Source organism: Meriones unguiculatus, chromosome 11 (genome assembly GCF_030254825.1).
Source record: "Meriones unguiculatus strain TT.TT164.6M chromosome 11, Bangor_MerUng_6.1, whole genome shotgun sequence".
NCBI lineage: Eukaryota > Metazoa > Chordata > Mammalia > Rodentia > Muridae > Meriones > Meriones unguiculatus.
In genome coordinates, this window is record NC_083359.1 from 12,166,135 (window position 1) to 12,185,847 (window position 19,713).

Here is a 19,713-nt window from a genome sequence, read left to right on the forward strand (position 1 = left end):
ATGCCATTCCACCCACCAGAGAGGTGCCCGGGGAAAGCAGGAGCCTCTAGTTCTGCCATTCCCTTCCTGGGTGACCCAAGGCTGGGGGAGGGAACTCTCAGTTGGTGAGTTCAACCTATTTCCCACACAGCGCCCAGGAGGCCACCCCTGTATCCCCCTGCTGACCCTGTCGTGAAGGCCAAGACGGAGAGTTCTGTGACCCTCAGCTGGTCCCCACCACCCCACGGGGACCGCCCCGTCACCATTGATGGTTACGTGGTGGAGAAGAGGAGGCTGGGTGCTTATGCCTGGACCAGGTGTCATGAAGCTGAGTGGCTGGCCACAACTGAGTTTACTGTCGCTGGCGTGGCTGAGGAGGGCGACTACCAGTTCCGAGTATCAGCCATCAACCACTTTGGCCAGAGTCCTCACCTTGAGTTTCCAGGAACCATGCACTTGGGTGAGTCACAGGGGGCTGTCAACTGCCCCTGAGCTACCTGACCCCAAAGCGTGATTCTGGCTCCAGGGAAGCCGGGATGATCTTAAAGGGACTCTCTGTGTGGGTTGGGAAATGTTAGAGCCTCCTAGAATGCTGGGCATTCTGAGACGGGACCCAGGTCCCACTGAACCTGGCTCAGCAGCGGCCTCAGGGAGCCAGGCTTCAGCTCCTCCATCTATGTGTGGGCGGGGCAGAGGAGGAGAAGGCGGAGGCTTCTCATCTGTCCCCAACTCCTCCCTTAATGTTACCCACTCTGCAGTCCCCAAGCTGGCTGTAAAGACACCTCTGAAGGCGGTGGAGGCAGTGGAGGGTGGTGAGGTCACCTTCTCCGTGGACCTCACGGTGGCCTCTTCGGGCGAGTGGTTCCTGGATGGGGAGCCCTTGAAGGCCAGCAGCATATATGTGATCCGCTGTGACCGCACCCGGCATATGCTCACCATCAGAGAGGTGCCTGCCAGGTTGCATGGGGCACAGCTGAAGTTTGTGGCTAATGGCATTGAAACCAGCATCCAAATGGTGGTCCGAGGTAGGCCCGAGTCCCAGAATCCTGTTTTCTCTGCAGTGCGGCGGTAGGCAGGAGGGGCAGTCCCTAGAGAAGGTCTGTCTGAACGCAATGTGATGAAGGGGGCATGGCAGCTGGGTGCGTGAGGCTGCTCACCCCAGGCTGCCAGTCGATGGTGGGCTGTGTGTGTGTGTGTGTGTGTGTGTGTGTGCCTGTGTGTGTTTAAGATGCCCCATGGCTGGACCCCATCTCTAACTGCCTCTCTTCTCATCCTCTTTTCTATCTCTCTGTCCCCATGCCTCCTCTCTGCCTGCCTATTTCTTTCTCACCCTTGTCTCACTCCCCCTACATGTGGCTTTCTCCGTGGTCTTCCTCTTCTCACTGCCGCTCTGTGTTCACCGTCTCGCTCTTTATGCCCCTCCCTTCTCTTGCCTTTCCTTGACTTCCTTTCCATGTCTCCTTCCAACCCACCCTCTATCCTGGGTCTGTCTTTTTCCCTTTTACCGGTCTTTCTCCCCCCTCAATCCTCTCTCCTCTCCTTCCCTGCTGATGGCTCCCTTGCCCCACCTTCTTGTGCTCTCTTGGTCCCGACTAACTTGACCTCTAGCTGCTCTCGGGCTGCCCAGCAGCAAGCTTCCAGCTGTGGCTGCCCGGGAGGTGCTGGCCCGGCTGCATGAGGAGGCACAGTTGCTGGCCGAGCTGTCGGACCAGGCTGCGGCTGTAACTTGGCTGAAGGATGGCCGTGAACTGTCCCTGGGACCCAAGTACGAGATGCAGGCGTCCGCTGGGAGGCAAGCGCTGCTGGTGCGGGATGTGGTCCAGGCTGATGCCGGCCTCTACGAGTGCGTCAGTCGGGGGAGCCGCATTGCCTACCAGTTGTTGGTGCAGGGTGAGTGCAGGGATGCCATTATGTCCTTCTTGCTCTGCACTGTGGTTCTGGGGGTGTGTTCCCTGTTCCCTAGCTCCAGGCACGCTCTGAGGGGTTCTGGGCAGTAGGCTAGCTGTTTTCTGGCTTGTATGGGTGAGCGAGTGTGTGTCTAAGAGCGTGTGTGCATGTGTATGAGTGTGTGTGTGAGTGTGTGTGTGTTTTAGTGGCGGCAGGTAGCTCAGCTCTGTAGGAAGAAGGATGTCCTGGTTGTAGTTGGAACCTCTCTGGTCTGGGCGATAGTTAGGGTTCCATGTGGCCTCACTCTGGGCATCTGCGTTTATTCCCTGTCAGCCTCGCAGCTTTTCTTCACAGACACAGCAGGTGGCTGTGTGGATGCTGCAGTTGGGGGAGGGGAGTCCAGCTGGACCTCGGAGGCACATGTGCAAGCTTTCTGGGGAATGGCAAGATGCTTGGGTCCCTCTTGCCAGTGCTTCTTGCACTGCGATATGGGGGTATGACACTGGCTGGGGGCAGCTTTGGGCACCAGGCGGGGCAAGGTTATCTCCTCCTGCTCCCTGAATGAAAACGCTCTAGACTTCCAGCTCTGGCATAGGCGCACACCACCCTTGAGGGGCCTGGGCTTCCCCAGGCTGAATTATTGGGTGGGGTCCACATTGGTCTCCACGACTGAAAGCTCTCTGCTGCCTTCCAGAGCCATGTGCTGCCGTTCCTCACACAGGCTCTAAAAACCCACAAATGCGTGAATCCCGCACGTCACGATTCTTAGTAATATGCACGGCTTTAAGTCTGGCTGTATCCAAAAGCAAATATCACGGCATGGTCAGTGTCTGGGGGTAGAGAAAACTGGGATGTGCTCACGAATCAGACCTTCCTTTGCTCTGTAGAAAGTGTTTCTAGAGGTGGGCAGATTAGAGGTTGAGAGAAAACTGCCTTTGCCAGTAAAGGCTGGCCTGGCGATTTCTTGTGGCCCTTCCCTGCTAATCTGTTCTGGCCAGTGAAGGGCTGGACATCACACACTCGGGTTTAAGAAGAGCCACAGCCAGGCAGCGGGCCATGGAGGATCTGTGTGGCAGGAAACGGAGTTTCCTGGAGTCCAGAGTTTATTAATCAGAATCCGGGATTTAGGAGCTTGGCAGGATCCTCTGAATAAGGGCCCTTGTCCGACTGTCCCCAGAGGCCATGGCGGTGTTTGCCAAGAAGCAGCCAGCTCGCAACGAGGTGAAGGCAGAGGCGGGGGCCAGCGCCACACTGAGCTGCGAGGTGGCCCAGGCCCAGACTGAGGTGACGTGGTTCAAGGACGGGAAGAAGCTGAGCTCCAGCTCGAAGGTGCGAGTGGAGGCCTCGGGCTGCTCGAGGAGGCTGGTGGTGCAGCAGGCGGGCAAGGCGGATGCTGGGGAGTACAGCTGTGAGGCCGGGGGACAGAAGGTCTCCTTCCGCCTGGATGTGGCAGGTGGGTGCCAGGGTTGCGCTCAATGGGATTATTCCAAGTTCAGGTATCTTGGGCTGGCATTCTTCCCGCCCTTAGACCTCAGTGTTTGGGAGTCTTTAGCTCTGTCCAGTGACTTTCCCCATCAGGAGATCAAAGCAGGTTGATAGTTGAGCCAGTCTTGGTGAGTTTTCCTGGTGACACCGACCTGGGATGATGAGCTTACACAGTGAATGTAGGTGTGGTGGGGTCTAGTCTGTAGCCTATGGGGGAGGGGGAAGGCCCATGGCTGTAGTGCAGAGGGCAGGGATCCTCAGTCCATTTCTGCTTGCTGGGTCCCAGCGCTCTGGGAGCCCTTACTTGGCCCTGTCGTAATTCCCATGTGGCCACGAATGGTGTCTAGCCCTCTCTGCTCCATCCTTGCACTTGGGAAAAGGCCACACAGCATGTGGCCACTCTTTCCTGCTTGACTCGACTGTATTCTAGTTTCTTGTACTTCCTCTCAGCTGCGAATTAAAAAGATGTGGGCTGCTGGCTTGGGGACTGAGGTGGTCAACTGTGCCTCCTCCTGCTGTCTGTGGTCTCTACATACATGAGGGCTGGGAAGCCATGGATGGCCTGAGGTTTCTGGGGGACCTGAGGCAGGAAAGAATTTTGTTAAGAGGCTATGACGGCCTTGAGGGCTACAGTAGCTCACCTGCCAGCAAACCTCAGAGTGGGCCTGGAGGGCAGCGAGAAGACCCTGCAAACCCAAGCTTTCCACAGATGATGCTTCAGAGCACACAGCTTGTGGTCACATGTGGCACAGAACCTTGTTTATGAGCACATGATGCTATGTCAATTATGGGCAGTGCTGCCTTGACAATCGCTGGGGTCTGATGAACCCCAGGCCCTGGAGAAAGGCTGTTATGTTTAGTCTGGGGTCTCTGACCCACTGTGTCCCTATCTGTTCTCAGAGCCAAAGATGCTGTTTGCCAAGGGGCAGCAGGCACGCAGCGAGGTGAAGGCAGAGGTGGGGTCCAGCGCCACACTGAGCTGCGAGGTGGCCCAGGCCCAGACTGAGGTGACGTGGTTCAAAGACGGGAAGAAGCTGAGCTCCAGCTCCAAGGTGCGAGTGGAGGCCTCGGGCTGCTCGAGGAGGCTGGTGGTGCAGCAGGCGGGCAAGGCGGATGCTGGGGAGTACAGCTGTGAGGCCGGGGGACAGAAGGTCTCCTTCCGCCTGGATGTCACAGGTCAGTTGGTTAGACAGTTGACTCTGACATGGGGCAAGCCTGGGAGAAGTGTCTGTGTGGGCTGGATCCTGGGTGTGCTGCACAGACCACACAAGGGCATGTATTGGCTAGTTCTCCACATGCAACAAGCAACCCCACACTCCGAGGAGTGAGGAGCAGTATGCTTGTCTCTCCCCAATCCATGGGGCGAGAAGTGCTATGGGTCCATCCTGATGGCTCACCTCTACTCAGTGTGGTGGCACCAGGGCTTGGAACCCAAGCTGGATTTATGCATCTGATCTCCCCACCGGGATGACCCTGGAGGAAGTGGCTGTATGGGTTAGGGTGGTGAGAGGCCCCTTGGGCTGACCTCTGCGCTGTTTAGAGCCTCTTTGTCTCCCTCTGTGCTCTCTCTTGATTTGCAACAGTTTGTTGCCCCGGTGGTGGGGGACATGAGGGACACCTGGGCCTCTTCTTGAGGTGGCCTCATTTCTCTCAGGTTCAGGAGCTCGTAAAGCCGTGCTCTGGTTGACCAGAGTGTGACCTCTGCTTGCTGTTTACTCAGAGACTGGTCCCTGGGGGAACCTTTTTGACTTTTAATCACAAAGTCAGACTTTTATTCTGTGTCTTCCTCTTTCAAATTCTTTCTGCCTCATGGTCACACATGGCTTTCATGCCTCCAGACATCACATTCAACTTTCAAAGGAGAAAAGATATGGAAGGATTGGGAATTAGAGTGTTCTCTCGCTCTCTCTCTTTCTCCCCCTCTCGCTCTCTCTGTGTGTATGCTCATGCTAAAATTGGTTGATTTTTTTTTCATTGCTTTTGAAGTCCTAGCCAAATATTCACTTTCTATACCTATATACTGACTGAAGTGTTCCTTCATACTTCCTTCTAGCTGTCTCCTGGCTTCTGATTTTATGTTTAGGTCTTTGTCACATTTTGAGTTCATGTTTGAACAAGGAGAGAGTTAGGACCTTGTTCAGTTGATCACTGTAAACTTTTTTCTTTTTGGGGGGTGGTGGTGCAGGGGGAGGTCAGGGTCTCACTATGAAGTATTGGCTGGCCTCAAACTTCCTGAAATGTGTCCATCTCTGCCTCCAAAGTGATGGGATTAAAGGAATGTGCCACCATGCCTGGCAAATCACTGTAATAAAAAAAAATTGCCTGCATTCATGCATGCCTACCATGTATGTGCGGTGCCCGAGGAGACAGAAAGGGGGGAGAAAACCCCTGGAGTTGGGGTTACAGGTAGGTGTGGGCTGTCATGTCGGTGCTGGGAAATGAACTCAAGTCCTCTCCAAGAGCAGCACACACTCTTAACTGCTGAGCCATGTCTCTAGTCCAGGATGACTGTAATTTTTGTTTTGTTTTTTGTTGTTTTTTTGAGACAGGGTTTCTCTGTGTAGCCCTGGCTGTCCTGGACTCAATTTGTAGAGCAGGCTGGCCTTGAACTCCCAGAGATCCCCCTGCCTCTGCCTCTCTGAGTGCTGGGACTACAGGTACATACCACCATGTCCAGCTGGATGACTTTAATTTTATAGTAAGTTTTAAAACTGGGAAGAGGAATTTCTCCAATTTTGTTCCTTTTTCTTTTAAAATTGATTTATTTTCTTAAAAATTATTTTATTATTTTGTATGTATGGGTGTTTTGTCTGAATGTATGTCTGTGCACCATATGAGTTCCTGGTACCCACAAAGAACAGAAGATCCCCTGGGGTGGGAGTTGTGAATGACTCTGAGGTGCCGTGTGGGAGCTGAGAACAGAACTCAGGTCCCCTGGAAGAGCAGCCAGTGCTCTTAACCATGAAGCCATCTCTCTTTCTTTTTTAAAAGATCGGGTTGGCCACCCAAGCTTCCCTGACTTTCTATGATAACTTTAAAGTCACTTCTCAAACTTTACAAAGAACATACAGCGTATGTGACTGTACAGTTCAATTTTAGGGGTATTGCCATTTCAAGATTAAGAGTTCAAGCCTGGTACTGCGGTATGCCTTTTCATTTGTTTACTTATCTGAATATTTCCAGTCAGCAAAGAAGGCTTACATTTGTTTGTGAACTTATTACTAAGTATTTTTCACCACTGTGATGGAATTCTCCCTTAGTTCCACCTACACAATGAATTCTTTTGAAAAATTTCATACATGTATATGCCTCAATCATATCCACCCAGGCTTCCTCCCTCCAGGGGTCCTCCTGACCCCCACCCAACAGATCTCCCATTTTCTTCCCTCTTTCTTTCCTTTCTCCCTCTAAGTAAGTTAGGGCTGCCCATATGGCGTGCACATGGCCATCTGTTGCGCCATGGCTAACCTACCAGTGGTGACACCCGCAAAGAAAGAGTGACTCTTAAGCTCCCGGTAACCACCCGATGGCATCAGCCCCGCTGTGGCTGATGCAAGGAGGGGGACTGATTTCTGGGTGCTCGTCTAGTTCCTGCAGCCTTGCTGAACCCCCTCGGCAGCGCCAAGCTCCCTTGTGTGTCCCTGGGGATCTCTGGGTACCAGGCCATCATATGTGTAGGCAGAGAGGCTTGCACATCTTATTTCTTCTCTGGATGATCTCGTGTTTCGACTACTGACTCAGTCTTTTACTGAATGACGGGATCTCCAGGTTTTCTTTTCTTTTCTCTCTCTCTCTCTCTTTCTTTTTTCCTCTTCTGTGTCAATTTTCTCAGAGTTTTCCAGGAACTGTCAGGAACTTTTTCAGGAACTAAATATCTCTCTCTCTCTCTCTCTCTCTCTCTCTCTCTCTCTCTCTCTCTCTATTTATTTATCTATGGTTTTCAAGACAGGGTTTCTTCATGTATCCCTGGCTGTCCTGGAACTCACTCTGTAGACCAGGCTTGCCTTGAACTCATAGAGATCTGCCTGCCTCTGCCTCTTAGGTGTTAGGATCAAAGGTGTGCACCATCACTTCCCAGCTATTATCTTGTTAGTTGACACACAATCATTCACAATATTTTTTGAGAATCTTTGTACTTGTGGGGAGCCTGTCTTAATGTTGTCATTTTTTTAAATTTTAATGAATTATTTATTTTAGTTCAGCCAGTGACTAGTCTGTTCTATTGATCTGTTTTTGTTTTTGTTTTTGTTTTTGTTTTTTTCATTGTATAGCCATTGATGCTCTTGGGCCAGAGGGTGTGCCCCTCCCTCCCTTTTAAAAGATTTATAATTTATTATTTATACAGTAGTCTGCCTGCATGTGTGTCTGCACATAAGAAGAGGGCACATGATTTTATTACAGGTGGTTATGAGCCACCATGTGGTTGCTGGAAATTGAACCCAGGACCTTTGGAAGAACAGCCAGTGCTCTTAACCTCTGAGCCATCTCTCCAGCTTCCTATTTTTCAAGGAATCAACTTTTTATTTACTTGAATATTTATACTGTTTTCTTTAGAAAAAAGAATAGAATTGTCACCAGCATTTGTCCCTGATAATAGTGTTTGTGTGTTAGTGGCTTCTTTGAGCTGGCCTATAAAGGACATATTCCTCATCACGTGATTGGGCAGTGCTAGTCTGCGGCTGATGGCTATGGATGCCGCATTTCCCTTGCAGACTTGCACTGAGCTCTGCATTACCTCCAAGTTCACAGAGCCCTGAGGTAGCCTATATATGCAGGCCTTTCTGAGCATGGTGGCTTGCTAGGAGACATCAATGAGTTTCAAAGCCCCTCTGGAACTTCCCTAACTTTGGTCATGCTTGTTTGCTGCAATCCATTCTCCACAGTCCAGGGAAGCCTGAAATTAAGCAAAGACTTCTGACTGTTCCGTGGTCCTTCCTGGGGACAGTGCTCTGCACTGGGGACTTGGAGCTGATGGACACAACCTGTGAGTGACATTCAGGGGTCACCACACATGTCAGATAATGCTGCTATCTGGGGATGGTCTGCTCTGCTCTGTCTGGGGCTGCTGGGGCACCACTGTGTTCAAGGTCACCTTGGAGTGAATTTGGTGAGGAACAGTGATATAAAATTCCTCACATCTGGCAGTTGTGACCCAGACTCAGTGGTTTTTCTGGACACATGTGTCTGTTGTTCCAGAGTTCCCATTTTGAGTCTAAACCTCCTCCCCCTTTTTGTGGCAGGGGGCAGGGAGAGGTTAATGTTTCAATTGCTTTTATGATAGAAATGGAAAATGAACTACAAATTTGTAATTGGCAATGTATTCAAAAGCACATACTCATTCTCATGGGACATCCCACACACCTAGGAGCATTTGGAGACAACCCCAGCCACATCCACTAAAAGGAGTGACCCTTTGACCTTTAGATTCCTGGAGACAGGAACGTGGAGGTGATACATTTAGCTTCTAGGAGGCAAATCGAAGAATTGTTTGGATAAGGGGAGACCAGGTATGAGATGATGAGGTCAGAGGAGGTCTTACTCCAGGTCAGAGATGATGAGATTTGAGGAGAGATACTGACTGTGAGCATGAAGAGGAGGCAGGGGCTCGGGAGCTGTTGCAGAGGTGAGTGGAATGACACTAAGGGAGAGTAAGAAAGAGGGAGCTATGAGGACAGTGCAGACTTGGGCAAAAAGAAACGGAATAATGAGTGTGTTCCAAGCCCACACAGAGAAACCCTGTCTTGAAAAGCCAAAAAAGAAAAAAACAAACAAGAAACAGAAACAGAATAATAATGATGGCACCAGTGTCCAAAGTACTGAGGCAAACAACTCTCAACCTCAAATTTCATACCCAGCTAAGCTGTCATTCAGAAGTGAAGATGAAATAACACATATTCAAAAAGTACCTTCAGAGAGTTTACTTTTCACAAAAACTTACTGGAAGAATTGTCAATGGTGACAATTGTCAATTTATCACTGCTCAGAGTGAAAAACCTTAATCAAAAGTAACAGAATGGGGTTCTAGAGTCAACAGAATTTGGGAACCAAGATGGAGCCTAATTCAGTTATAACAACTGTGTGTCCCTGTTTATTTACAGAGCCCAAGGTGGTGTTTGCCAAGGGGCAGCAGGCACGCAGCGAGGTGAAGGCAGAGGTGGGGGCCAGTGCCACACTGAGCTGCGAGGTGGCCCAGGCCCAGACTGAGGTGACGTGGTTCAAGGACGGGAAGAAGCTGAGCTCCAGCTCCAAGGTGCGAGTGGAGGCCTCGGGCTGCTCGAGGAGGCTGGTGGTGCAGCAGGCGGGCAAGGCGGATGCTGGGGAGTACAGCTGTGAGGCCGGGGGACAGAAGGTCTCCTTCCGCCTGGATGTGGCAGGTGGGTTTTGAGACTCTAATTTAGTTTGTAAATGTTATGAGCCTGGTTATGGCCAGGCAGGGCCTGGTGTTTTTCCCACTGAGTGTCGTTTTTGTCTATCTCACATCCTCTGCTAGTCTTCTCCCTGGGCCTGAGCCTGGTGCATATGTGCTCAGCTGGGTCAGGGCCTTTTGTCTGCCTCACGAGATGTCATGCTGTAATGTTCTATTTCATGTTCTCAGTGCCTGCTCATATACCACCAATGTTCCTTGGTGCCCTGGACTCTGGTCCTACCTGTGTGTAGGGCTGAGGTGACCAAGGTCTCTTTGTCCAAAGTCTCTCTCACAGCTCTCTGTGGTCTCACCACATGAGGTGTCTTTTAAAGGGTTTTGGAGTACTCCCCTCCACCCCCTTTCCCTGAGGCTGGCCTGAGAACAACAAACAGGACCTCTCACAGTCTAGTTGTGCTTCACCCAGGGGCTTAAGGCATCAGAAACTCAGTGACCATCAAAAGGCAACCTGTGACAACGACTCTTGGTTTATTGATTCATGCCAGTCAAAATAAGAGATTTAGACGCTTGTGGGAGCAGCGAGGTGGAAGCAGGATTTGTAAAGAGAAACTGGGGAAATGTGAGAGAAACTGCAGAGTGTGTGTGTGTGGGGGGACTCCCCAGAGAGTAACAGGCATTGAGCTTCTTGTATGGAAGGCTTTTTTTTTTTTTTTTTTTTTTTTTTTTTTTTTTTTTTTTTTTTTTGTGACTGGGTTTCTCTGTATAGCTCCAGCTGTCCTGGAACTCACTCTGTAGACCAGGCTAGCCTCAAACTCGGAGATCCACCTGCCTCTGCCTCCCAAGTGCTGGATTAAAGACATGGGCTACCACTCCGTTTATGTCTGGAAGTTTTGATAGGACTTATGGCAAAAACTGAGCAAAGACTGAAGCAATCACATTTTAGTTAGCCAAGTAGAGCTCCTCTCCCTGTGCTCTTGGTCCAACAGGACAGCTCGCCTGCGGTGGCCACCAGGTAGGGGGTTGGAACTCCTCTTCTGCCATCTCTGACTCCACTTGTACTTACCCCTACAGCCCCTACAGTCACATAGTTAGTGACGCTGTCCTCAGACTTTGCAGGTGTCTCAAGAGCTGCTTATCACACTAAGCTCACGGCTCCCAAGAGGTGACTGCAGTTGCTCTTAGTTAATTTCCAGTTTGTGTGATGGTCAGGATTGACCTAAGCCTTCACTACCCCTTACACCCCATGTAAGCTACCCCCTGCACTAGCTCAGGCATGCTGCCCTATTGTATGGCTTAGTCTAGATCCATGTTCCTGGTGTTCTGTGTGGAGCACATGATGATCTGTGGAGTGTGTGTGTGTGTGTGTGTGTGTGTGTGCCTGCACATCCTGCTGGTGCGTGCTAGGCAAGAGCTTTACCACAGCGTTTCACCCTTATCCGAGGCAAACCCTTCGGTATGAGAATTTCTGTCTTGAATCTGACGTATAGTTGCAGGTGAAAAGGACTGAACAGCTCATGTTGCTGTGGCTCAGTTGCCAACAGTGAGTTCCTGTTATCAAGTTGTGTTTATTCCATGGTCTTTAGCCAACAGTTCTGTCCCTCCTGAACTGGCCCTGAGGCAGTGGTGGGATGTGAGGATGAGCTGTGGTTTTCTGCTGAGAGGTACAGGCCTTTCTCTGGGCTCAGAGAGTTCAGAGGGTGAGAGTGTTCATCTACCTACCCTCCACCCCGGCAGCCTCATCCAGGCCCATTCTCCATGTGACTTCCATGACTCAGATAGTTTCTGATTCTGTGTCACTATCTGTCCCCAGAGCCCAAGGAGGTGTTTGCCAAGGGGCAGCAGGCACGCAGCGAGGTGAAGGCAGAGGCGGGGGCCAGCGCCACACTGAGCTGCGAGGTAGCCCAGGCCCAGACTGAGGTGACGTGGTTCAAGGACGGGAAGAAGCTGAGCTCCAGCTCGAAGGTGCGAGTGGAGGCCTCGGGCTGCTCGAGGAGGCTGGTGGTGCAGCAGGCGGGCAAGGCGGATGCTGGGGAGTACAGCTGCGAGGCCGGGGGACAGAAGGTCTCCTTCCGCCTGGATGTTGAAGGTAAGGTTTTCTATGTTCTGTAGTGTGTGTATTAAGGCATTAGGATGGCCTGTTTTCCCAGCTTTGCCTATGATCACTGCTAGCAATCGTTGATCACATTCAGGTGCCTTGATTTTGTGAGGTGTTTTTTATTTTTAAAAGATTTTAAACTTCTCAGCAGTTGCATGAGGAAGAACCCTGGCTATTCCCATTTTAAGATGAGACACAGATGAACTAGGACTTGCTTAGCCAGACAGTTGGAGAGCCAGGGCTTGAGTCCCTTGAAGATCTCTGCCCCCCTGGCATCTCCTATAGCTGGTCTCCAGATGTGGGTTCTTGAAATTTCTGTTTGTTAAAAAAAAACACTGATTTTTGGCGGTTGAGCCTCTTAGTTTATGTCAACTTGACACAAGCCAGAGTCATTTGGGAAGTAGGACTCTCAGCCGAGAAAATGTCTCCATAGGATCGGCGTATTGGCAGATATGTGATGCATTTTGTTAATTAGCGATTGATGTGGGGAGGCCTCAGCTCAATGTGTGCAGTGAAGCTCTGGGCACGTGGTCCTGTGGTGTGTAAAGAAAGCCGGGTAACATGGAAAACAGATGCACAAATCTTTTGCAGCCCGGAACTGATTGTTCAGTATTTGTTTTGCCACATGAGACAGCTCAGAGGAATGCTGTTGTTAATGATGAGGCTTGTCTTGCTCATGAGGTTGGAGCTGGAGATGACTGTGAGTGGTGCTGGCTTCAGTTGACACCGGCATATCCTGAATACAGATTTGTATTCTTAGAGGGTTAGGAGTGAATACGATTGGACATCATTCTTAAGAGAAGTGGCGTGTCAGTCAGTGAAAGGAAGATGTACTTTAAAATGGTCCCTAAAGTAAGCTGTTTGTAGGAATTTCCAGAAATGCTCTGGTGGAGAACTTTGAGGTTGTCCCAAGTGTGTGTCTTTAATTCAAAGAGAGATAGAAGAATAAAGAGACTCATGAGCTGACATCACAATTGGATAAAAGATCTTTCTTTGAGAAGGGGCTATCCTCAGAAATCTTGAACTTCAGTGACCGCAGAGGAAACACACGTGGAATCCCAATAAATAAATTTGTCTAGTTTTTTTTTTTTTTTTTACAGAATAGATGCTTTAATGAGTGCTATTTTTAATTTCATTTTTCAAAATATTTATCTTTTCTGCTATACAAATTCTTACATTTTCTATGCTGAGGAATAAAACTGTCCTTAATTACCATTCACCATAATGCATACAATCTGAGTATTTTCAGACTTACTATTTCAATTCCGATTTTTCCCCAAAGGCAATCCGTCATACGAATTAAACTCTGTCATACGCAATCTGTAATACGTAGCTCACCTTTTGTACAAGTTTTCATCTATGTCTATAGTATTTCTTGTTTAGTTCCACTTCCCCTAAAAGCTTTTTTTTTTAATTTTTTTTGTTGATCAAAGAAAAACTAATATTGCTGTATATGTCTTTCCTTCTCTTCAACACAACAGTCTTTTGTAAACTCACTCCCAATATGAGATGCTGGATGTAGCTGGATCTTTCCTAAAACTGTTGTTATATCCAGAAATAATTCCACCTGTGCTTTCACCTACTATTCTTTATTTTTATTTGTATTGTTTATTTATATTATTAATTACATTTTATTAACTCTGTATCCCAGCTGTATCCCGCTCCCTCATTCCCTCCCAAACCCTCCCTTCCTCCCTCATCTCCTCCCTGCCCCTTTCCAAGTCCACTGATTGGGGAGGACCTCCTCCCCTTTCATCTGACCCTAGCTTATCAGGTATCTTCAGGACTGGCTGCAAAGTCCTCCTCTGTGGCCTAGCAGGACTGCTCCTGCCTTGGAGGTGGGTGGTGGGGTCAAAAAGCCTGCCATTGAGTTCCTGTCAGAGATAGTCCCTGTTCCCCTTACTATGGGAAACCAATTGGTTACTGAGCTACCACCGGCTTCATCTGAGCAGAAAATTTGTCTAGATGAAAAGAAAACCCTTTATACAATTGAAAGAGAGAAAGAAAACAGGTGGAACAAGCCCATGAGGAGTAACTTCTCCAGGGCCTCTCTGCCTCAGTTCCTGCCTCAGGTTCCTGCCTGAGTTCCTGCCCCAACCTTCCTCCATGATGGAGCCTACTCAGAACGTGCAAGCTGAAATAAGCCCCTTCTCCCCCAGACTGCTTTTGGTCACGGTGTCTCATAGCAGTGGATGCCCTGACTACGGCAGTACCGTTACGACGAGGACCTCGTGTGGTGGGCTTGGTGTTGGGGCCCAGAGCATCTGGCGTCTGTGGGTTTGTGCCCCCGTCTGCTGTGTGTTTTCCTGGTCTTTGGCTCTTTGCTCCCATGTGTCCCATGAGGAGTCGGGCTACACTGGTGGACCCTATCATGTTCTTACACTATTGTCACACACACACGCTTCTCCCTGCTCAATCATGTCCCTCTCTTTGCTTTAGTGGATGTTGTCTTTTGACTCGGCTTGCGGTTCACTGATCTCGCGTTCTAACACTAATGATACCCGCCGACACCACGGGAAGTAGGTTTACTTTCAGTTGTTGCACTTTTAAGCTTTGTAATTTCTGTTTGACATAGCAGAACCTACGGAGTCTAGATTTGATGACTAAATTGCCATCATGCATGTGTCACATACATACATACCCCCAGACACAGGCGCGCGCACACACACACACACACACACACACACACACACTGCTGCTGAACCCACAACCTTCACATCCTAATTGCATTTTCTACCACCGAGGAGCTCTGTCCTTAGTACCATCGCCACATTTCTTTTTCTTTTTTTCCCCATGTCTGGAATCTTGCCTGATAGCCCTGATGGATGGTGTGACTGTCTCTGAAGGTGGATCCCCATGATCTAACCACCTCTGAATAGGTCCTGCCATTTTCACAGTTGGGGGCTTTTCTCATATCCACTCCTGCCCTGGTGTGACAGAGAATTTTTTTAATCGCCGTCTGTATATTTAATGCTCAGACTGTTGGTTTTGATTATGTCCCCTAGTTCCAGAGCAAGGAGAACCCTCTATTTTTTTGGCAGGTGGGGAACACTCAGGCCTGGGATGGAATGGGCCTGGTGCAGTTTGGTCAGAGTTGCCTAACTCTCATTTATCTGAGTCCTGGGCACAGTCCTCCAAGGACTCCCGTGCCCACCCTTCAGCTGAAATGCCCAGTCTCTTTGTCAGAGGGTCTCTGCTCTGGTTTGGATGTGTGGCTTCTCACATGAGCCCATGTGGCATTTGGTTCCTATTGTGCTGAGTTGGGGAGGCATTTACAGAGCAGGCCCCAGTGGGAGGCAGGGGCCATGGAGCTTCTCCTTCATGAGTAGCTGAATGTGGTATTCGAGGTCTTGTGGGCCTGGAGTGGTTCCTGTGAGAATGGGTTCTGAGTGAGCCTGGCACCTCCCAAGTCCCTTTCTTTACTCTCCTGTCACTGTGATGCTACCTTCCCTGAGTCCTCATCAGAGCCTCGATGGTGCCAGGGCTGTTTCCTTGAACCTTTGAAACGGTGAATGAAACAAACCTGCCAGCTTCAGGCATTTTCCTCTAGCAACACAAACTGACTCAGGTGGCTGTGGAACCTACCTCAGGGACCTCCACAACCCACCAACCACAGAAAGGAAAGTGCGAGAGTGTGGGTCTTAGCCCCACACTATTTGGTTCACTGGGGTTTGGCTTCATAGACTGGGTCTCTGTCTGTAAGAGGTATCAGCCACCTCATTGATTCTTCCTCTTTGTTTATTTACTTTTTGAGACAGCGACTTATGTATCCCTGGCAGGCTTTGAATCTTCCCACTGCTTATATCTTATCGAAGCCTTGTGCCTAGTCCCAGGCCTGTGTTTCACTGTCACAGTCTACCCAGCATGGAAAATCAGGGGCGGGAGTAGCCAGTGTGACAGACACCTTTCCCAGCATTCTCTGTGCCACAGCTCAGGTGCCCACTTTCTTGCTCGCAGTTTCTACCAAGGAGGCAGGTCTGGCCGTTTGTCTGGCCGTTTATCCCTCGGCATTCTACTTGTCTGGCCATTTGTCTCTTAAGTACCACTGCACACCAGGGTGTCCATCACCACCAAGTCTAGGTCATCTGCTTCCTCTAGCATGCCAACATCGATGACATCCTCATTTCACGGACCAAGGCACCGTCATTGTCATGGTATATATATGTGTGTCCCGCCGGTGAAAAGGTAAAGCGTGAGCCCCTGCTGCTCACTGCGGACCTCCCCACTCTAGCTGCCTCCCAGGAAGCCTCTGCTCAGCTTGGCTGTGGAGGCGACTGAATGACAGTGAGTTCATTGGCAATGTGGAATTGCTGAGGGCCTATAGCCTTCACCTGCATTTCCCCACGTGCCTTTGAAGTGTCATTTATTTATTTATTTGCTAATGGAAAAAAAATTACAGCATTTCCTCTGTGAATTGTCTTAATAAAACATTCATTTTAGTTTTAATGTAACCTTTCCAATTTAAGGACACAGTATTTTAATTTGAAATGAAGGCATCTTACAGATGCAGAAATGAGCAGGATTGTGGGAGCTGGTGTTATAGGACATAGATCTTCATTAGGGATGGATGAAATATATCCAGTTTAAGAACATGGATGATGTCAGGTGTGGGGATGGATATGGAGAACCTGGTAACAGTTCAATATCCCTTAAAGTCACATAGGGCCCTTTGTCCTGACATTCCCATCACCAACTTGTATCCAAGGATATCTTAAAGACATTTACGTTTTTATTTATGTATATGTATATCTGCCTATAGATAGGTAGGTGCACATGGGTGTAGATGGGCTAGGAGGCCCAAAGAGTGTGTGGGATCCCCGGAGCTGGAGTTACAGGCGGTTGTTAGCCAACATAGGTGTATAAATTAGTTTTCTACTATTATGACAGAACACCACGACTAAGACAGCTTATAAAAGAACGCACTTAATCGTTCCATTGTGGTGAGGCAGGGTGGCAGCAAGCATCAAGCGTGTTGTCTGGAACAGCCGAGAGCTCACAGCTTGATCTCCAGTCAGAAGTCGGAGTGAGAGAGACATACCGGGAACAGCGTGTCTTTCCAAGGCTAAACATCCCAATCCTTCCCAAACAGTTCCACCACTTGGGGTCCAAATATTCAGGTGGGGCTATTCTCTCTCTCTCTCTGATTTTTTTGAGACAAAGTTTCTCTGTGTAGCTCTGGCTGTCCTGGAACTCACTCTGTAGACCACGTGGGCCTCAGACTCATAGCGATCCGCCTGTCTCTGCCTCCCAAGTGCTGGGATTAAAGACCTGCACCACCACTGCCTGGCCGGGGGCTATTCTCAATCCAACCACCACAGTGGGTGCCGGGAACTGAACTCTAGTTCTCTGTAAGAACAATTTTCGTTCCTAACCATTGAGCGAACCCTCCCAGCCACCCAAGTATCCTTAGAGTAGCTTTATTGATTATATGTCTAGGCAAACACCCAAAATGAGCTGTAAGAAGGGGAAAAAACCATTAATCAGTTGTGTTTATGCAGCACAACTCTATGTAGCAGCTTGAAGGAACAAACTTTTTTTTTTTTTTTTTTAAAGACAGGGTCTCACTGTGTAGCCCTGGCTGACCTGGAACGTGTTATGTAGTGCAGGCTGGCCTGGAAATCACAGAGGTCTGTCTCCCTCTGCCTCTTAAGTTAAAGTTGTGCACCACAATGCCTGGATTAACTGACAAATGATATACAACACGGATGGGTCCTTCAGACAAGTCGAATGAAAGCACGCCAACCCACCGAATGCAGTGTAATAAGTACGGTGAAGAATTGGTTGGTTAGTGGACCTTCCCATTGTATGGGTGTCGTAAAGGGCAGCCACACAGTCTGAGGCAGCTCTAATGTTGCTAGGCAACACTACCGTAAGGGACAGTTATTGTTATTTTGGGGTTAGACACTAAGTGGAGCGTCAGTACAGAGCATGCAAATGGCCTGACGTGAGTGCACCCAAAGCTCAGGCAGAAGTAACCGATGGTGACAGAAATCAGAGTAGTGGCTCTGCATGTGTGTGTGTGTGCCTGTGTATAGGCAGTCTGTGTGTATGGGGAGCTGGGCTGCTCTGTTCATTCATAGGTATGGGTTCTGTGGGGACAGGTACACTTGAAGTCCGCTGAGCTGAACAAATGCTTGTGCATACTTTATATGTGGATAAAACCAGCAGAGAGTGGAGGCTGGAGTCTGCAGGGCACACAGTGTGCCAGCTCCGGGATGTATCCCTGAGCAGTGGGACCTGCCACAAAGTTGACAGACACAGGGCAGGTGCTGCAGTAGCTCAGCCTCTTCCTCCTGGCCTTGAAATTGCTCTTCAGTCAGGACAACTTCCAAATGTATGCTCGAGCCTCTAAGACAAAAGACATTGTGTTTGTGAAGACATTGTGTATCATCTCACTGGACACCTGATGCTCATGACCTCATCAGCACAAGGACACAGTTTATGGAAGCCTGGAGAATCAGAGTCTATGAAATAGCTGCCATATTGTATTTCTCACCATGTGTCCCTATCTGTCCCTAGAGCCCAAAGTGGTGTTTGCCAAGGAGCAGCAGGCACACAGCGAGGTGAAGGCAGAGGCTGGGTCCAGCGCCACACTGAGCTGCGAGGTGGCCCAGGCCCAGACTGAGGTGACGTGGTTCAAGGACGGGAAGAAGCTGAGCTCCAGCTCCAAGGTGCGAGTGGAGGCCTCGGGCTGCTCGAGGAGGCTGGTGGTGCAGCAGGCAGGCAAGGCGGATGCTGGGGAGTACAGCTGTGAGGCTGGGGGACAGAAGGTCTCCTTCCGCCTGGACGTCACAGGTCAGTGTTCAAGTGTCAAGGTCAGTTGTTTGCTGGTGATGGGAGATTGGCTAAGAACCTAGATGATCCCATCTCTGCACATGTCCCTTCCCTGACAAACTGTTCTCTTGACGCTAGAGTGTGTGGAAGGAGGTTGGGTCCCACAGTCCCCTTGGAGGGCACAAGCTTAGCAACCTAAAATGTCCTACTAGACCCCTAAATACGAAAGTTTCCATCACTCCCCAATGGCACAACACTGGGGCCAAACTTCTAATGAGTGGGCCTTTGCAGAGTGTTGGTGTAGTTTTTTGTTTTTATTTTTAAGTGTTTTTTTTTGGTATTTTATTTGTTTTCTTATATGTCTCACCCTTCTCCACCTCAGTTACTTCCAACACCCCAACACCAGGTAGGAGAGACAGATGGTTAGTGGGGAGGGAGGCCATTGGGATCTTTTTAGACCACTTCCTGCTGACTAGGGACATTGAGTTCCTCTGGGCAAGTACAATCTTCATCTCATCAGGATGTCTCCAACCTCTCTTTTCTCTTGGTAAACCAGCAACAGCAGGAGCAGAAGCCAGCAGGAGGAACAGCTTAGTCCCCTCTCTTGGGGCTCTGTTCTTTTTATGCCCTCTCTAGAGTCCCCAGAACTAAACCATCTTTAGCTTAGAATCATGTTCCTGCCGGAGCATGCATGAGGCAAATAATGAGCTGCTGTGGAGCCTGAAGCAGCCCTGTATTCCTGGGATTAACAAAAACATGTTTACATAACATAACTGAGTTTTTAAAGACACCTAAACTCTCATTACAGGGAAGCATTTCAGATCCAAAAGCAGCACCCTCAAAAGAAGGAAAGGTGGGAGCCTTCACTGTACCGAGTGTTAGACTGTGCTAACATCAAGTAGTGAAGACATGGGCATCTCAGTGCAGGGATAGGCAACCAGACTGAGGAGCAGGAATGGTCCCTCATAGCAACGGATTCCCCCATGCTCCCTATATCTGCATCTTTTCCTTTCCCTTCTGGGACTCATGGAAGGGCTGTAGACAGTATGACTGTTTTATGAGAGATTTTGGACCATTTAACCCTATTGAAAAAAACATTGGATCTGGGCGTGGTAGTGCACACCTTTAA

At 49.4% G+C, this 19,713-nt stretch overlaps 1 protein-coding gene across 1 annotated transcript in view; it reads left to right on the forward strand.

The window, feature by feature from the left end:
- The first annotated feature begins 319 nt into the window (after positions 1–319).
- The window catches only part of Obscn (obscurin, cytoskeletal calmodulin and titin-interacting RhoGEF), a 135,673-nt gene continuing 116,279 nt past the window's right edge, over positions 320–19,713 (forward strand). The window contains exons 1-8 of the mRNA XM_060363650.1: positions 320–439; positions 738–1,004; positions 1,588–1,869; positions 3,044–3,319; positions 4,252–4,527; positions 9,450–9,725; positions 11,526–11,801; positions 18,330–18,605. Coding sequence (XP_060219633.1) covers positions 430–439; positions 738–1,004; positions 1,588–1,869; positions 3,044–3,319; positions 4,252–4,527; positions 9,450–9,725; positions 11,526–11,801; positions 18,330–18,605 — 1,939 coding nt within the window. The 5' untranslated portion in view covers positions 320–429. The remainder of the gene's footprint in view (positions 440–737; positions 1,005–1,587; positions 1,870–3,043; positions 3,320–4,251; positions 4,528–9,449; positions 9,726–11,525; positions 11,802–18,329; positions 18,606–19,713) is intronic.